Here is a 15,121-nt window from a genome sequence, read left to right on the forward strand (position 1 = left end):
TTGAACCGGCGACCCTACGGCTCACAGTCCAAGACCATACTTACTGTGCCACTGCCGGAGGATAGAGTACGTTTCTTTTATACTACTTACATTAAACGGGTTATTGGACATTGTTCATATTCAAAGTTACCTTGTTTTTAGGAGATTTAGATTGTGTCATTATCCCTCTGCTGTAGCTTGAGCTCAACTTTAAAACTGCTGTGGATATTGCTTTCAACCACTTGAGTTTGGGACTGGTACAGACAGCAAGAACAATTATAGGAATCATTATTATTTAAACTTAAAATTAGAAAAATGTTCTCTCTATGTTCAAGGTATTATTAAATTAACATTTTATAAAGGAATCCTCATGTTAGCCATCCTTCAACACCTGGTGAAACAGTCCCATGCGATTCTCTCTACATGGGTTTGACACTGACCTTTGAACTTTAAACCCTGACCTGGGGCATAGACTGGGCTGCATACACACTATTTAGGTTGAGGCATCTGATCTCTTTTTGGAAAAACGTGCGCAGCGACCCCCCAGAGGCTCAGGTCAGGCAGAAGAAACCTTAGTGATGTGATGTTCAGGGGAGGGGGTTGATCTGAAAACATCATTCTTCTTCTGTGAAGGAGGCTACAGCTCTTGTTTCGCTCTTTAGATGTGTCTGATCACTCTGCTGGAGGTTCAGCTTGGTGACGGATTGATGGATGAGTGAGGCAGACATAACGAAAAGCCCCCTGGAGTCAGGTGAAGGTGCAGCCTCGGCTCCAACCCCCAGACTCAGGTCATTGAGTTTAACATTGGGTAGTAAATATATAAAGCAGTCGCTTAGCTTTCCATGTTGCAACCACATATACACAATAAACTGGTGCATCTCTCTTTTTTTGGTTTTGGCAGAGTTTTAGAACTTTTTATGGTTTTTCCACACGAAAAAACAAAGAAGAGAATAAACTAGTACAGTTAAAACCTCCTAAAAGCACATAACAAAGGTTTGTTTTAATATTAAAAACATAAAGCCTGTGCGTGGTTATCCTCTAACGAGTTTCTTCTGCCCTAAACACGACTTTGGCTGAACTCAATACCTGATTGGAGGAGAAGAAACACATCATGTTCTTAATGCAAACATGGTACTTTATTGATCCGCTGTATACGTTCAGTTTCCAGTGTTGCATTTTTGTTTTCTGACCTGTAGCAGTTCAACATTCCTGACTGCTTATTGGGCAGAACGTTTGGGAGAAGGATGAGCGTGACGCTGACCCTGTGCAGACCCCAGCTCAAACTGCCACACAGGTGTCTGGCCTCGGGGGGGAAGAGGGGGGAAGGATGTCCTAACACACACTGAACACAACACAAACACACTCGTGCTGCAGATATCCCTTTTATCCTGCCCTTGACCCAAGGTCACTTCCCTTCTTTAGTTTTGTTATAGTTTTCCTTCAAACTTGCTGCCATTACTATATTTTGTTTAGCATGCTAATGATTTGTACTAAAAGGCAGGCACTCTCTCTCACCCCATGATACAGACTGGTTAAATAAAGCTCTTGTGACATAGTCCCCAAATCAGAATCAGAAGTGGAGTTTCAGCTGTAGTTTATCTAGTCTTGTTAACAAGGATCAGAGTATTACATCGATTTGTGCTTCATAGTCAAATTAAATGTTTATCAAATGTCAATCTTTTGTTTTATATTGCGTATTGTATGCTTTTTACTTTTTAAATGTTTGGCAATTGAAAGAGATCAGTGTTGGTGTGAACATTTCCAGATGTTGTAAACGGAGAGGGACATAGTTTAATTGGCTGGTAAACCCTGGCATTGCAATGCACCAACATTTACTTGCGGGGGGAAAATGTTCTCTTAGCAATTTTCTCTGCGTTCGTTCTCTTCTTCCGTTCTGTGACTCTCGTCTTTTGTGGACATGGAGAAAGTTTGCATGCCAAGTGAGTGTTCCCTCCTAATTTTCTCCATGGCTTTTGGTTTTCAGTCCATGATTCCTTCTGCTGGCATGATAAGTTAAACAGCCAAGTTTCATCAAGTTTAAAACTACACTGTGAGCATAATCTATGCTGACTAACTCCCATGTGAACACAATGAAACATTAATGCCGTCAATGTAGAGCTGTGTCTCGAGACTCCCGTGTAGCAGTGAACTCATTACTCCTTTTCTTTCTCAATTTCCATATCTCCTCATTGTGCAGACGCTCTGCAGCTCAAATTATAGTATATGGTGAGCTGTCAGCACCTGTATCCGACCCGAGTCATTATGTGTAGTTTGGGACGTGGAAGGAAAGACGTTATCTCGCCTGGGTAATGACAGCCTCGGCAGGATAATTAGCTGATGGAAATGAGATAGAAAAGCTCCCGGTGGAAGTGTTTTGGAGGTTCTGCATGATTGATAAAAGCCATTTCTGGTTTGTGCAAAAGTCAGCAAGTAAACGGACAATGCATAAATATTACATATTTCCTTTAGTTCAACTCAATGTATTACTTTCTATATGTTGGTACTTCTTTGGATACATTGTGCATTCTTTCCATTTATTATTTTCCTTTAATTTGCTAATAAGGAGACCGGTTTAAAGAGGGAAACGGCGCACACAATTTACCGCAGTCATTTTCGTGAATTTCCAGGCACTTTCCACATTTTCACAAACCAGATCCAGATTCAAATTTGGAAAACATTTAAAACTTAACCAGACTGACATTAAAAGGAAGACACATTTTGTTCCTTACCCTTACTGCTAGAATCTCCATGCTGTTTTTACCAAAACATTAGTGGTTTTCCTGTTCTCTGTTCTTCCATTTCTGCTTTGGCTGTTGTTCAAATAAATGCAGATTTAACTTGTCCCATGTTTCGTCCCATCAGATGTTAATGAATGCGAGGAGACCAATGGCGGCTGTGAGGCTCTCTGCTGTAACACCATTGGAAGTTTCTACTGCAGGTGTCCTCCTGGACAGAAACTGAATGAAGAGGGCAAAACATGTCAAGGTAAGTCCTCTATAAAATGATACCAATTGTTGTGGTTCAAGTTATCATATTTTACACCTATGATGTCTTCAGGCTTTCGGATCTAGCTTTCTTGACCACATGAAACCTGAATTTCACATCACTACACTCAAAATATTCTGCAAGTACAAATCACCTCTAAAACAAGTCGTAGTATTGCTCAGCCTGAGATGACTGCATGTACTGTGAACCCCAGCGCTGAAAAAAATGGTGTCCATATACTCCACTTAACATCCATTATACTATTACATTATTAAGCCATGCTGGCGTTGTGGCTCCTAGTCCTACATATCATAACTGTGGGTGGTTGAAACCTACTCAGACATTCATGCTTCACAGAAGATTAATCTTCACCATTCTGAAGACACCATTGAATGTGATTTTGTGTGAAATATGGTTGTCCTTCAACTTTCCATCAACACATCACAACATCGTGCACCTTCAAACTGTATGTTTTCGCCATCATCTTCATCTGTACTTTTTGTGTAGTGCTTATCAAAGCCCTCTTCCTTTCTTTCTTTGTTTATCTACACTGTAGATGTTAAAACTATGTAGACTTCTGCTGTTTCACGACTGTCAGTGGATGAAAGCACAGCTACTATCAAGAGGCCCAGCATCCCCGAACCACTGCTCATCTTAACTGAGCATCTTCCCAAGCATTTTCCCATGACATTCCCGTTTTGATCCATCAAGGTTTGACGTTTCTGATTAGGAAATATCTCCACAATAGTGTTTTAATCAGAATAATGATTCCTCTGTGCAGTAGCCAAGCCTAGAGGACAGAGTGCTCTGCAGTATGGCTGTCTGCTGGATGAACCAGAGGGATCCAGGTCACGGTTATTACGAGAGGTTGATATTGAGCGTTGTCACAGCTGGCTTTCATAGCTCTCTGCCCTCCGCCACTGGTGTTTGTTGGAAGAACGCAGCTTACCGCAGCATTAATGTCCTAATTGTCTGTAATTGGTAGTAGTATTAACAGAAGTAGAAGAAGCAGGATGGATGTGGTGGATGTTTAAGTTAGCTCTGCATGTGTGGCGTGCTGAGTTTGCAGAAATTGATCAGCTTTCCTTCGGTATGACACACTGAAGCTGGGGGAGCTTCACGCACAAAGTCTGCTAAGTCTGGATGAGAGACAAGATCCATTCATTGAGCTGTTAGGAGTAAAAAGGTTCTCGGCAGTTGATTGCACACAACCACATTACTATTTTGAGGGAATACTGTCCTTGGCAACGGGCAATTTCTTTGATGAAAAACATCTGCTCTGGGATGTTAATTTGCGACTGCTGGCACTGACAAGAAACAAACAAACGCATCTTTTGTTCAGTGCCGAGAAAAACGAAAAAAAATACTGAATCAACAATTGAATCCCATTTAGAGAGTTCCCTAGATTTTAGCTCCTCAAAATGTGTTTTATTTAGGCAACATTTTTGTCATATATACTTTTTTTCCCCGTTGAATAAGCATTGTTGATACAAATGGCAATGATCAAAGTGGAAGAGGCCAACAGTGACTGCAGTCCAGCTCAGTAGTGCAGCAGTGTCAACATTTTAGCCGTCATGCTTAATGAACTGTATGCTCAGACCAATACGAGCGTGAAGGTGGGAGTAATGGTGTGCCCATGCTTGGCACCTGTCCTGAGAGTGAGCTCTAGGGTGTGTGGGTTAGCTCCAAAATCAGCAGCTATTGGATGCTGTTGTTCCATCTCAGAGCAGGACAGTTCCCGGAAAGACTTTCTTAAAAAGTAAAAAAACTTCAATGTTAGTACGTTCTGTTTTTTTATCACCCTGGCAAAGTATTTCAAAAAGTTATGACTCCAGGCTTATCATATGTCGTCCATGCCTGAGCGAGCTGCTTTACTCCTCACCTGGCTGGCATCAGTGTCCACATGATTCTAAAGTGTGCATTAATATGCATTCTATGTGCAGTCTTTTGAAGAAGTTGGCATACACTGAGACCAAAACACGGTGTATCACTTTCTGCGGGTCTGTCTGAGCTTGAGTACTTCTCAGATGCTTGTGTCCTGATGTAATGATTATTCAGGTGTATGTTTCAGGAGCTTTAAGTTTGCGTTATTAAAAAGAGAGGTCATACGAAGTGAAGCTTACAGTCATTGGATCCCGCAGAGGTCTCTTAAGGGCCATTTCTGTTCAAATCGGGGAAATGATGCTGACCATGACCACGCTTTGCTCTTCATAAGCTGTAACGTGCCGTCACAGTGCTGCTGCTGCTGCTGCTGCTGCTGCTGCTGCTGCTGCTGCTGCTGCTGCTGCTGCTGCTGCTGTGTGTTTGTGTGCATGTGTTGGCAGATCATGAGAGTGCACAGTATTTAGCTCCTGAATAGACGTTTTCACTGCAAGGCTCATTCCTTTCTCAGATGTTTAGATATTAAACACTGGATTGAATGTCTGGCACTTATTACATTTGGCTTTCCGTTAGTGGCATTTAAAAAATATATATATCAAAGGAAAAATATAGACGGCACATACTCTTCTGTTCACATTCGTTATGCTCCAACACCAGAGTGATGTGCACTCATAAATCTTGTCCCTTTATCGCATACTAGTCTTTGAAAAAATGCAGTGGCCCTGTAAAGTTGTGTACATCTTTCAGGGAGAGACATCAATCACTGTTGGCTGGGACATATGCAGAGGTATATATGTGTAATTCATAGACAACTGGATATACCTTTAGTGTGGGGAGAGAGAGGAGGATCTTTAATGTGATGGAGATTTAGTTTGGTTAGATGGGAGGGGGGAAGGGAGAGGGGGATGGAGGAAGGCAGAGAAAAGTCAGGAGGCAGAGTCAATAAGAAGTATTTACCCTACATCAGACCAGGATTCAGCACCTGCAGAGCGGGTCATTCATTTAATTTTTCATTTCACACGATTTAATTGCCTTGTATTTTTTCAGTAAATATTATAATATTTTGTAAAACCTTTCTGTGACGCATTCAATTTGCAACCATGGCTTCAGGACAGTGGATTTTTTTCTTTTTGGTGTTAATTGAAGCGATGGCATACCTGACATCTGCAGCAAACTATCCACAGAATTACTACAGGAGGATTTGCTATAGGCCACACTGTTACCATGGATACAATGGCTACAGACATTCCCCCCCGGCAGCAGGTAAGGTGATCATTTCACTGCCAAAATGCAGATAAAGCTGTCGCAGCAGTACTACAATGCTATAAATACATTTTTGGTCATGCAACAAGTTTATATACAGTAAGATTGAATGCAGGGAGTAAGGCACAGTAGTCAGAGTTTGTCCGTGGCTCAGTCTGCTGTCTGGCACTTTGTCTCTGATCAGAGAAGGGGAGGACTGCTTTTACAAATATTAGAGCCCATGAAACATGAGCTATGAATCAGGAAAAGTGTGTAAGTGTAGTATCGCAAACCCAACCAAGGCTAGATACCAGATAGCTCTCACCAGATTATGTCAATATGTGTATGACTCTTTTCATGTTTGGCAAGAGTGCTTGGGGATAAATGTTCCGTATTGCTCATAATCCTCCCTCGGATCTGCTGGTAGATGTCATTTTTGAAGATAAATCATGGCTATTTAAAATAATGTATTATGTGAACCAACAAATCACCTTTCGGAAATGGACCAGAATAGTTTTCCATGATGAATGCACTGTGCTGTAGGTGGTTGCGGGCAGTGAATTGATGTGTTTCTGAATAAGCCAACGTCTGCGGAGGCTTTGGCTCTGAGCTGTTTGGGGGATCATGTCCTGGAAGTGGAAAGCTGCCTGGAGGGGCTTCGCTGTGCACTGCAGTCTACAGAAGATCAGCAGCTCCACAGCGCTGCCTCGCTTCATGACTATCCAAACCAGAGGACGGCATGCGGCAGGGATGGAAAAACGAAGGGAGGGTTTCTGCCAGCTTTCCTGGACAAAGTGGAGCCGGAGTTTGGCAGCTGAGAAACAAAGAGGAGGAAAGTTTAAAAGCTCATTTCTGCCACAACATTATATCTGAAAATGTTGTTGGATGTAATTGGAAGTAGATGGGCTGAGCTGTAGGATATTCTTGAATTAAGATGTCTGGAAAGGGTTTTACTGGAACCATTAGGCAAGTACATGAAAGTCCCTTTATGTTCATTCACTGCAGTTTGGTTCTTATCCTAATCCTAGGGTAGAATCAGTCTGTTGTGAAGCACGCACTACGTTTTTAAGTACAGTTTGATTTATAATACAATTTTCGATGATGCTCACATGAGGTTTGTCCCATTGTACGAGTAAAATTAAGGATGAACTTATCTTTGTTTTACCACTGACCACACACAAGTTTTATATTGACAATGGATGAAATGAGGGTGTATAATGTGTGAAAGGGATCGCTTGTAGTGGTGAAACTATAACGAATCATCAGTGCGAACGTTTTGCAAAGAGAGGCAGCATCGTTCAAATCTATATTTAAAGTTGTTTGTATCTTTATTGTATTGGTTCAGTTTATTTCATCCACCTCGTCTTACAGCAGTAACAGTCAGTAGTTATCAGATAAAGGTCTTTCAAAATCACTGCTCAGAACTAAACAGCAGACAGACAGTTTAGCTGCCAATGAGAAAGATATTGCCTTCAGTTCAGTTGGTGGAGACCAAAATAGGAGCTAAAAGGAGAGTTGGGCATTCAGTAGACAGGTGTCCAGAAGCACAATGCCAAATATGTGATAATGTGGCTCCGTATCTGCTGTGTGTGTTTATTATAAGTATAACTGTGTTACATTATTTTAAATTCAGATTTTAGATTCATTAGCACCAAAAGTGCTATCTATACATTTTCTACACCCAGTTCTTCTTTGCACGGTTGCTGTCTCTCTAGCACAGACACATATACACATGCAACAATCACAGTCACAATGACATCTATAGGCAGTTTAACATGGCATGTCTTCGGACTGTCTGAGAAAAAACGCACTGAAAGGCGATTATACGTTATAAAGGCAACTGTATGTATGTATTTATTTGCAAATTATTCTGGTTCAATGTAGTCTATTATTCTTTGAGGAGGAGGGGATTTGATAATGAATGCTGAGAACACATTTTTGGCCTTTTATTTTCAGTAAAGCATTGTTTGCAACACAGTGCCTGAAGGCCTCAAACACAGATTGTGTGGTCAGCGATGAGATAGTAATAAACACATCAAATTAAAATGTACACAATTACATAAGGGTAATAATCCACCCTAATTAATTATATAATTAAACAAGCTTATAAAACCAGGTATTTTTTCACTGGAATTACTCAGAATTTTGACTTTCTTGAAACCTATTATTGCTGAAAAAGCTGTGTGGAGTTTGGACCATCCTAAAACAAGAAATGTTTTAACCAAACATTAAACTTGCCGCTGACTAATAACCTTTTTCTCATGTGCATACTATTTTTACCGACATCATGCAGCAGCCAAAAGACATTCACACTCACCTCTTTAATGTGTCACACCATTTATTTTCAGTCAGTTATTTTCAGCACCTCCACCATGATCATTTGAGTGATGTTGAAGCAAACAGGTGACTGGAGAAGAGGCGGGTCAGACTTCATGTCCTAATGTTCCTAATGATGAAGGCAGCCTAGCAGAAGTCCAAACAGAGCAGAGCTTTATTTATCAGCTCTGATCTCACAGGGGGTCTGCTGGGTAACTCAGAACACAAATTATCAGTCTCTGACCCCTAAAATAAGTTGTTTAGGAACGCAGCTTCTTGCATTTGAAATCGGGTCAAATGACAAGGCTCACCACCACTTTCCCCGGCGAAGAACCCCCTTTTTTTATAATCTCAACGATCGGCAAAGAGGAATGTGTATGTTTTGCATCCTCTGATTTGAGTTTCCATATGTTTGCAGTACCCAAGGGACTTTGAAAAGAAGCTAAGGAATTTAAATGTGGGTTTAAATGTTCAGTAGTTGTTACCACATGGGGGATTTGTTTGCTTGAGTTGCAATGCACTTAGAGAATACTTTCCCTTCTCATCTATCATCTCCTTTCCTCTTGAAGTGCATCTTTCTCCGAAGACCTGCGTTAAATTCCTGCCTCAGCTTGGCAGCTCATCTGGGCTTCATTCTTGTGACTAATTTTTTCTCATAATAAGACAGGATGTAGTCAAATTGCACTAATTTGTCCCTGGTCTCTCTCCTTCTGCCTGCTTCTGTCCACTTCTTCTCTCCCTCCCTCCCTACAGATATTGATGAGTGCCAGGTTCATAATGGAGGCTGCCAGCACAGATGTGTTAACACCAGGGGCTCGTACCATTGTAAATGCGACCCGGGCTCTCGCATGCATGTGGACGGCCGCACCTGCATCGGTAAGGAACATTAGCGCTAAGTGCTAACACTTTACAAGCTGGGAAAAAAGTCAGCAGTCTGAACAAGGGCATACAACTCCCAACAGGACATTTGGCCCTGCTACTGCTTCGTTAGCATACTGTGACTAACGTTACCATCGCAGCTTGATTTGAGGTTTCATCTTTCCTTTGATTACATTAGATACAGAGTATTGAGACGTGCAAAGTTTCCCCTTTGTGATTAGGCTCCAGTTGTTCAAAACTCACATAAACACTGGAACACTGTTTCGAACAAACTCCTCTGTAAGTATGTACTGTGTGTAATATTATTCCGTCATCATCTCATTAACGTTCCACCAAATACGTTTTTTTTTACATGGGCATTTTAATCATGTAAACCACATATTTAAGCGCTTCCTTTGAGCACCAGGAAAAGCGCTTTATAAATGTAATGTATTATTATTATTATTATTATTATTATTATTATTATTATTATTATTATTATTAGTATTAGTATTAGTATTATTATATTTGAGGTTGCAGTAGACCCCTTTGATTTCTGATATAAAGCCCCATTGTGAGATGATTAAAACAATATGTGCTGGTAATAATATCAAACTGAGATACAGTCTGTGGATTGGATAACTTGTAAAAAGATACTTTTCTTGGGAGGGAGTTACTCCATCTGATATTTCCTCAAGCATCAAGGCTCAAACGTAATGGTAATGTCGTTATTGGTTAAACAGTGGATGACTTTTGATGTATTAATTGGCCCATAGAATGTGGGAAAACCGCTCAAAATGGTCTTCATCTTTTCCAAGTCCAATGAGGTCTCAATAATTGATCCTAAAAATCGTTTTTCATCAGGTCGCCCCCCCAACTCTCTGTCCTGGTTTCCTGTCATCTTATTTTCTCCCTAATCATAAAACAAGGCACAAGGTGTTTCCATATTAATTGATGAACTGACCGATTGTTTTAGCTCTGAACAACATACTTACATACAGTACACTACATCATCTTTACTTACAGTATATTGACAATTTGACATGTCTTTATTGTTTCAATGTATTAACAGGTTTAGATTGCATTAAGTTATGTACTTTACTGTGGCCTCTGTTCTCTGGGTTTAGAAACGTACCCTTGTTTGAACTTGTTCCACACCTTAATCCCCTTCTGCTTAATCTTTTTTTTTTTTTAAATATACAATGGAAGATTCACCACATGATATACTGTACTTAGTTCAAATTAAACAAAGTATCACAAGTATTATGAGAGATTGTAAAAAAATAAGGATTGATTTACTTTCATTAAATTCTCCCTTTTATTATAAACTCACACAAGATCTACACAGATCTCCGTGTTATCCTGCCACTCTTGACCTCTGCTGTAGCTGTATGTTGTTTCTGTCATGCCAGATACATTAGAATTTGGTTTTTCAGAAATAGCTGACCGGGAAAAGAGTATAAACCTGGCACCAGTGTCAGCAGTCAGGAATGTATACAGAGTGTCCTGACATTTAGAGTGGAACTCATTATGTGTTTCTTGGCTTCATAAAGCAAAATGGTTTCATTGTCTTATTAACAGACACTGTAGCTGGGACCCGACTGTCCCCGCGAGGCCCTCGTGTGACAGCTGTTGCGTGAAGAAATGACTGATTACTTTAATAATCGGAGCCCACATCTGGATAGACTTCCAGATGGAGCTTATCTGTGAGGCTGCAGTGTTCATATCGTGCAGAGGCAAGCTGCAAAATGTGTGCATGTTCACCAATAGATCAATAACTAATTAGTACTTTCTTCATGAGAGAATAACAGTATTTTTCACTATGTACAGTATGACCATACTGTTCACACCGGATAAATGTCAGCACAGAGTGTGAGGGAGAAAAAGAAGAGCAGATGTCCTCACATTTAATTCAAGCTCTGTTTGTCTTATCCAGCTTTTGATCTGCCAGCAGAGGTGAGATCCCACACACTTAGTGTGAGGGTGAATAATATTTGAGCTGGAAAGCTCTCCGTGGTTTGACGTGTACTTGTGATGGATGGATCTTGACTCCTGCCTTGAAGCAAGAAAAACATCGTCTTTGATAGCAACCGGCTGTTCGGCATCTACCTTTTTTTTCCTTGAAGGCATTGAGTCTGGGTCTTTGACTGAGGTTAAGTCAATTCCCATGAAGAAGAGAAGCCTGGATGGGGAAGATGATTGAGTTGGCTCTGCCCTCAATCTCATCAGCGGACGAGCTTTGTCCATCGCAAAGGTCCTGCCATTCAAATCTCTCTGTGATTTTTGGCCCTTTTGTGGTGATGGATTTCTTGTGGCTCAGAGCAAAGCAATTCTCAGAGGTTTTCGCTGATTGTAGTAATGTCAGCACAGCGTTCATGACCTCTCTGAAAAACATTCCTGTGGATGTGACAGCAAATCAAAAGTCAAATCAATTCAATTGTAAGACTAACATAAAACTGCAGTTTGGCTTTATGGGCATTGATGTTTTCCTGCGGAGACGGTGGATTTTTCTCATAAAGCTATGACTGCCTTTCTTTATGTCTCTTAATTTAACTTTCTCTTGCCTTCATCCTGTCTCAAAATGTTTCCTTTCATTTGTTTAACCTTTTCAGCCATTCATTCGTGTGCCATCAGCAACGGAGGATGTGAGCACTATTGTGTGCAGCAGTCTGTAGCTCACTTCCGCTGTCGCTGCAAGCCAAATTACGGGCTGGCCGAGGACGGCAAGCATTGTAAACGTGAGTGCCCGAACTCTGGTGTAAAGCAACACTAAACACACATCAACACATGGCACAAGACAGAAAGGAGGAATAATAAAAGGAGAAGGAAAGAGAGCCAAGGAAACTGAATATTTTTGGAAGATTATGAAGGTGTGATTCTCAAGATTTGATTAAAGCATTAAAAACACATTTTCTGCATCTGCTGCCAGTTGTAATGATCTGACAGGATATCTGTGCTGGAGCAGGATTCACTGACATGCGATGAGACATTACATTGGAGTGAATCACAGCAGTCTGCCTCATTGTTTTTCTCTGAAATGAGTATTTAGATGTCCTTGCTAGATCTCCATGATCGTTGAACTGCACTGCCCTCAGGGTTTCAAGGTTTCAAGGCTTTTATTGTCATTCGTTTATAGCTACAGTGTAGTTATGTAGATGAAAATCTTAGGTTCCCAGGCTCCACCAACAGTGCAACACAATAAAACAGATAAAATAGTGCAAGTAAATACAATACAATAGAATATAAGTAGTGCCATAAGAGTCTATATACAAGTGATACATAATGTGTAAGTTGCAAACAGGTGAATGTTATGGATGTTCGTAGTTCAGGTGTTTAAGGTGTATGACATTATACATATATGTTTTTTAAATGATTTTCTCTCAGATGCTTTAATTGTGTAATTGTTGGCTGAGAGTGGATTCCTCACATTTTTGCAGAGTTGAAGATTCTTCCAGATGCTTGACAGGCTTACACAAGTCAAACTCACACTAACTATGCAGAGAGAACAGTAAAGAGATGAGGTGGAGGTGCATGATGGCAGTGTGAATTTAAATCTCTCCACCTGCTCCGCATTAAGATGTCAGTTTTTAGAGTTTTTTATGACAATGCCCCAAAAGTGTCCCCCCCCTGACTGACACCGGTGGATTTATGTTTTTGCTTTTTGCTTTTCCTGTTGCAGTGCAGAATCCCTGTGCAGAACAGAACGGAGGCTGTGTGCACCAGTGTCGGGTTGATGGAGGGAAAGCTCACTGTGACTGTAAAGCTGGTTACATCCTGGCTGAGGACGGGAAAACATGTGAAGGTAAAATCACCTGTAACACGATAATAGTTACAGTATAAAGATGGTTTATGTTGCAAAGTAGTGGCAACTTATACAAATATAGGGTGATTCATAAATGAAACGATCCATGTTGATTGGAAACATAAGATAAATTGAAATAAAATCTACATTTCCATTGCATTTTAGAAAGCTCCTCTCTGTTGACAAATATTGTGTGATCAAATTGACTAAACGGGTTTGACATGTTGAGAAGTAATTTTAAGAAGTATTTGACAGATAATGTTTCTAACATCGGTTTCTATCAACACTCAGATTATTTTGAAGTGCAAACATAGAATTGAACATGCACAGATTAGAATGTCAATTTTGTTTAATTTGACCTATTTTTGTTGCAGATATTGATGAGTGTGAGAAAGCAGAAGCCTACTGTGCTCACGGCTGCCACAACACACTGGGCTCTTACGCCTGTGTGTGTAACTCTGCTTACGAGCTGGGATCTGATGGAAAACAGTGTTACAGTCAGTTTTAACCCCTTCCTCCTTTTACCTCATGCATACAAACTTTACATTTAGTTGATACAAGATATTTTTATAATGTAACGACAATATATCTCTTTTGTCACTGAAAAGAAATTGAGATGGAGATCGTAAACAGCTGCGAGCAAAATAACGGCGGCTGTTCGCACCACTGCCAGCATTCAACCAACGGGCCTGTTTGCTCCTGTAACCAAGGTTACAGACTCAATGACGACTTCAAAACCTGTCTCGGTAAGAAGCTGCAATTTAAACAAATTATGAGGCATATTAAAAGATGAAATCAATACTCACAGTAACTGTATAGAAACTTTAGCTTAAATTCTTTGCTTTGACCTTAATTGACTGTTAAACCTGAGCAGTTTACATTAACTCGTGTCTGTCACGAGACACTGAGTGTCTCTCAGGGAGCAGAGAATCACATCCCAACATTTGATTCATGATTTGATTCTCTGTGATTGTTGTGTTTGGCAGACGTGGACGAGTGTGCAGAGCAGAGCTCCTGCTGTGAGCAGGACTGCACCAACTACCCCGGGGGTTACGAGTGTTACTGCTCAGCGGGATACAGACTCAACTCAGACGGATGTAGCTGTGATGGTATGTGTAACTCCTAGTCAGAAAGTGTGGATGGCACTGACACTTAAAAGGTCACCTATTATGCAAAATCCACTTTTTCATGTCTTTTATACATCAACATGTGTCCCCTCTGTGTAAAGAGATTCTGAAAGTTTCAGGAAAAAAGATTCACTCACTTTTTGTCCTGATCCATTTATATCAAAACCTGATAAGATGATCAGATTTTGGCCACTTTATGATGTCATAACGATTTTTGGCTTGTAACCATTAGCCAATAACCGACCAAGGTAACACCCACCCACCAGGGTTTCCGCTAGGATTTTTTCTCGCCGGTCAAATGTCCGGACAGAATTTATTTTACCGGACAAATTTGAAACTTACCGTTTCAATAATAATAATAAGAATTGTGTTGCAGAGTTTTCCTTAGCAGGTAATTACCGGACTATGACCGGATATGCTGATCTTTAAAACTCAGTTAATGGGAGTCATTTTTATATTGCTTCAGTTTATAATCGTAACAGATTCATTTTTCAATAAATGATTCCACAAACAACATAATTATTACATTCAAACAAACTACTTGTAGTAGATAAAGTATATTATTCAAAAGTTTACATCAACTTTGAATAATAACACGGGAGAAACGGATCCTCTCTTTTCCTCTCCCTCTCTCGCCCGTCAGTTTATGCAGCTCACTAAACAGTGGGCGGGGCTTCAGGTGATCATGCAGAACTGCTTGTCTCCGTCAGACTCAGCAACTGATCAGATCTCTGATCTCTCTCTCGCGTCCGGTTATACTTCACTCGCGTTTATGTCCATATCGATCAGATCCAGCTCTCCTGATCGGCCTTTATAGAGAGCACCGATCAAACTATTAAGAGAGAATATCGGCCGATAATGACCGGCGGCCCATCGATCGGAGCATCCCTAATTATTACCAGACATTTTGACCAGCAGGTTTTGAATTTAC

General features: G+C 40.6%; 1 protein-coding gene across 3 annotated transcripts in view; it reads left to right on the top strand.

Annotated features, from left to right (window-relative positions):
• megf6b (multiple EGF-like-domains 6b) overlaps positions 1-15,121 on the top strand; it is a 57,851-nt gene that overhangs the window by 24,286 nt on the left and 18,444 nt on the right. The window contains exons 5-11 of one of the 3 annotated variants that reach the window (XM_034082679.2): positions 2,842-2,964; positions 9,157-9,279; positions 11,874-11,999; positions 12,941-13,063; positions 13,438-13,560; positions 13,672-13,809; positions 14,050-14,172. In XM_034082679.2, the coding sequence (XP_033938570.1) occupies positions 2,842-2,964; positions 9,157-9,279; positions 11,874-11,999; positions 12,941-13,063; positions 13,438-13,560; positions 13,672-13,809; positions 14,050-14,172 (879 nt within the window). Of the gene's footprint in view, positions 1-2,841; positions 2,965-3,532; positions 3,832-9,156; positions 9,280-11,873; positions 12,000-12,940; positions 13,064-13,437; positions 13,561-13,671; positions 13,810-14,049; positions 14,173-15,121 lie in introns of those variants that run through there. The other 2 variants (XM_034082681.2, XM_034082680.2) reach the window with 2 other exon arrangements.

Source organism: Pseudochaenichthys georgianus, chromosome 5 (assembly GCF_902827115.2).
Source record: "Pseudochaenichthys georgianus chromosome 5, fPseGeo1.2, whole genome shotgun sequence".
NCBI classification, from domain to species: domain Eukaryota; kingdom Metazoa; phylum Chordata; class Actinopteri; order Perciformes; family Channichthyidae; genus Pseudochaenichthys; species Pseudochaenichthys georgianus.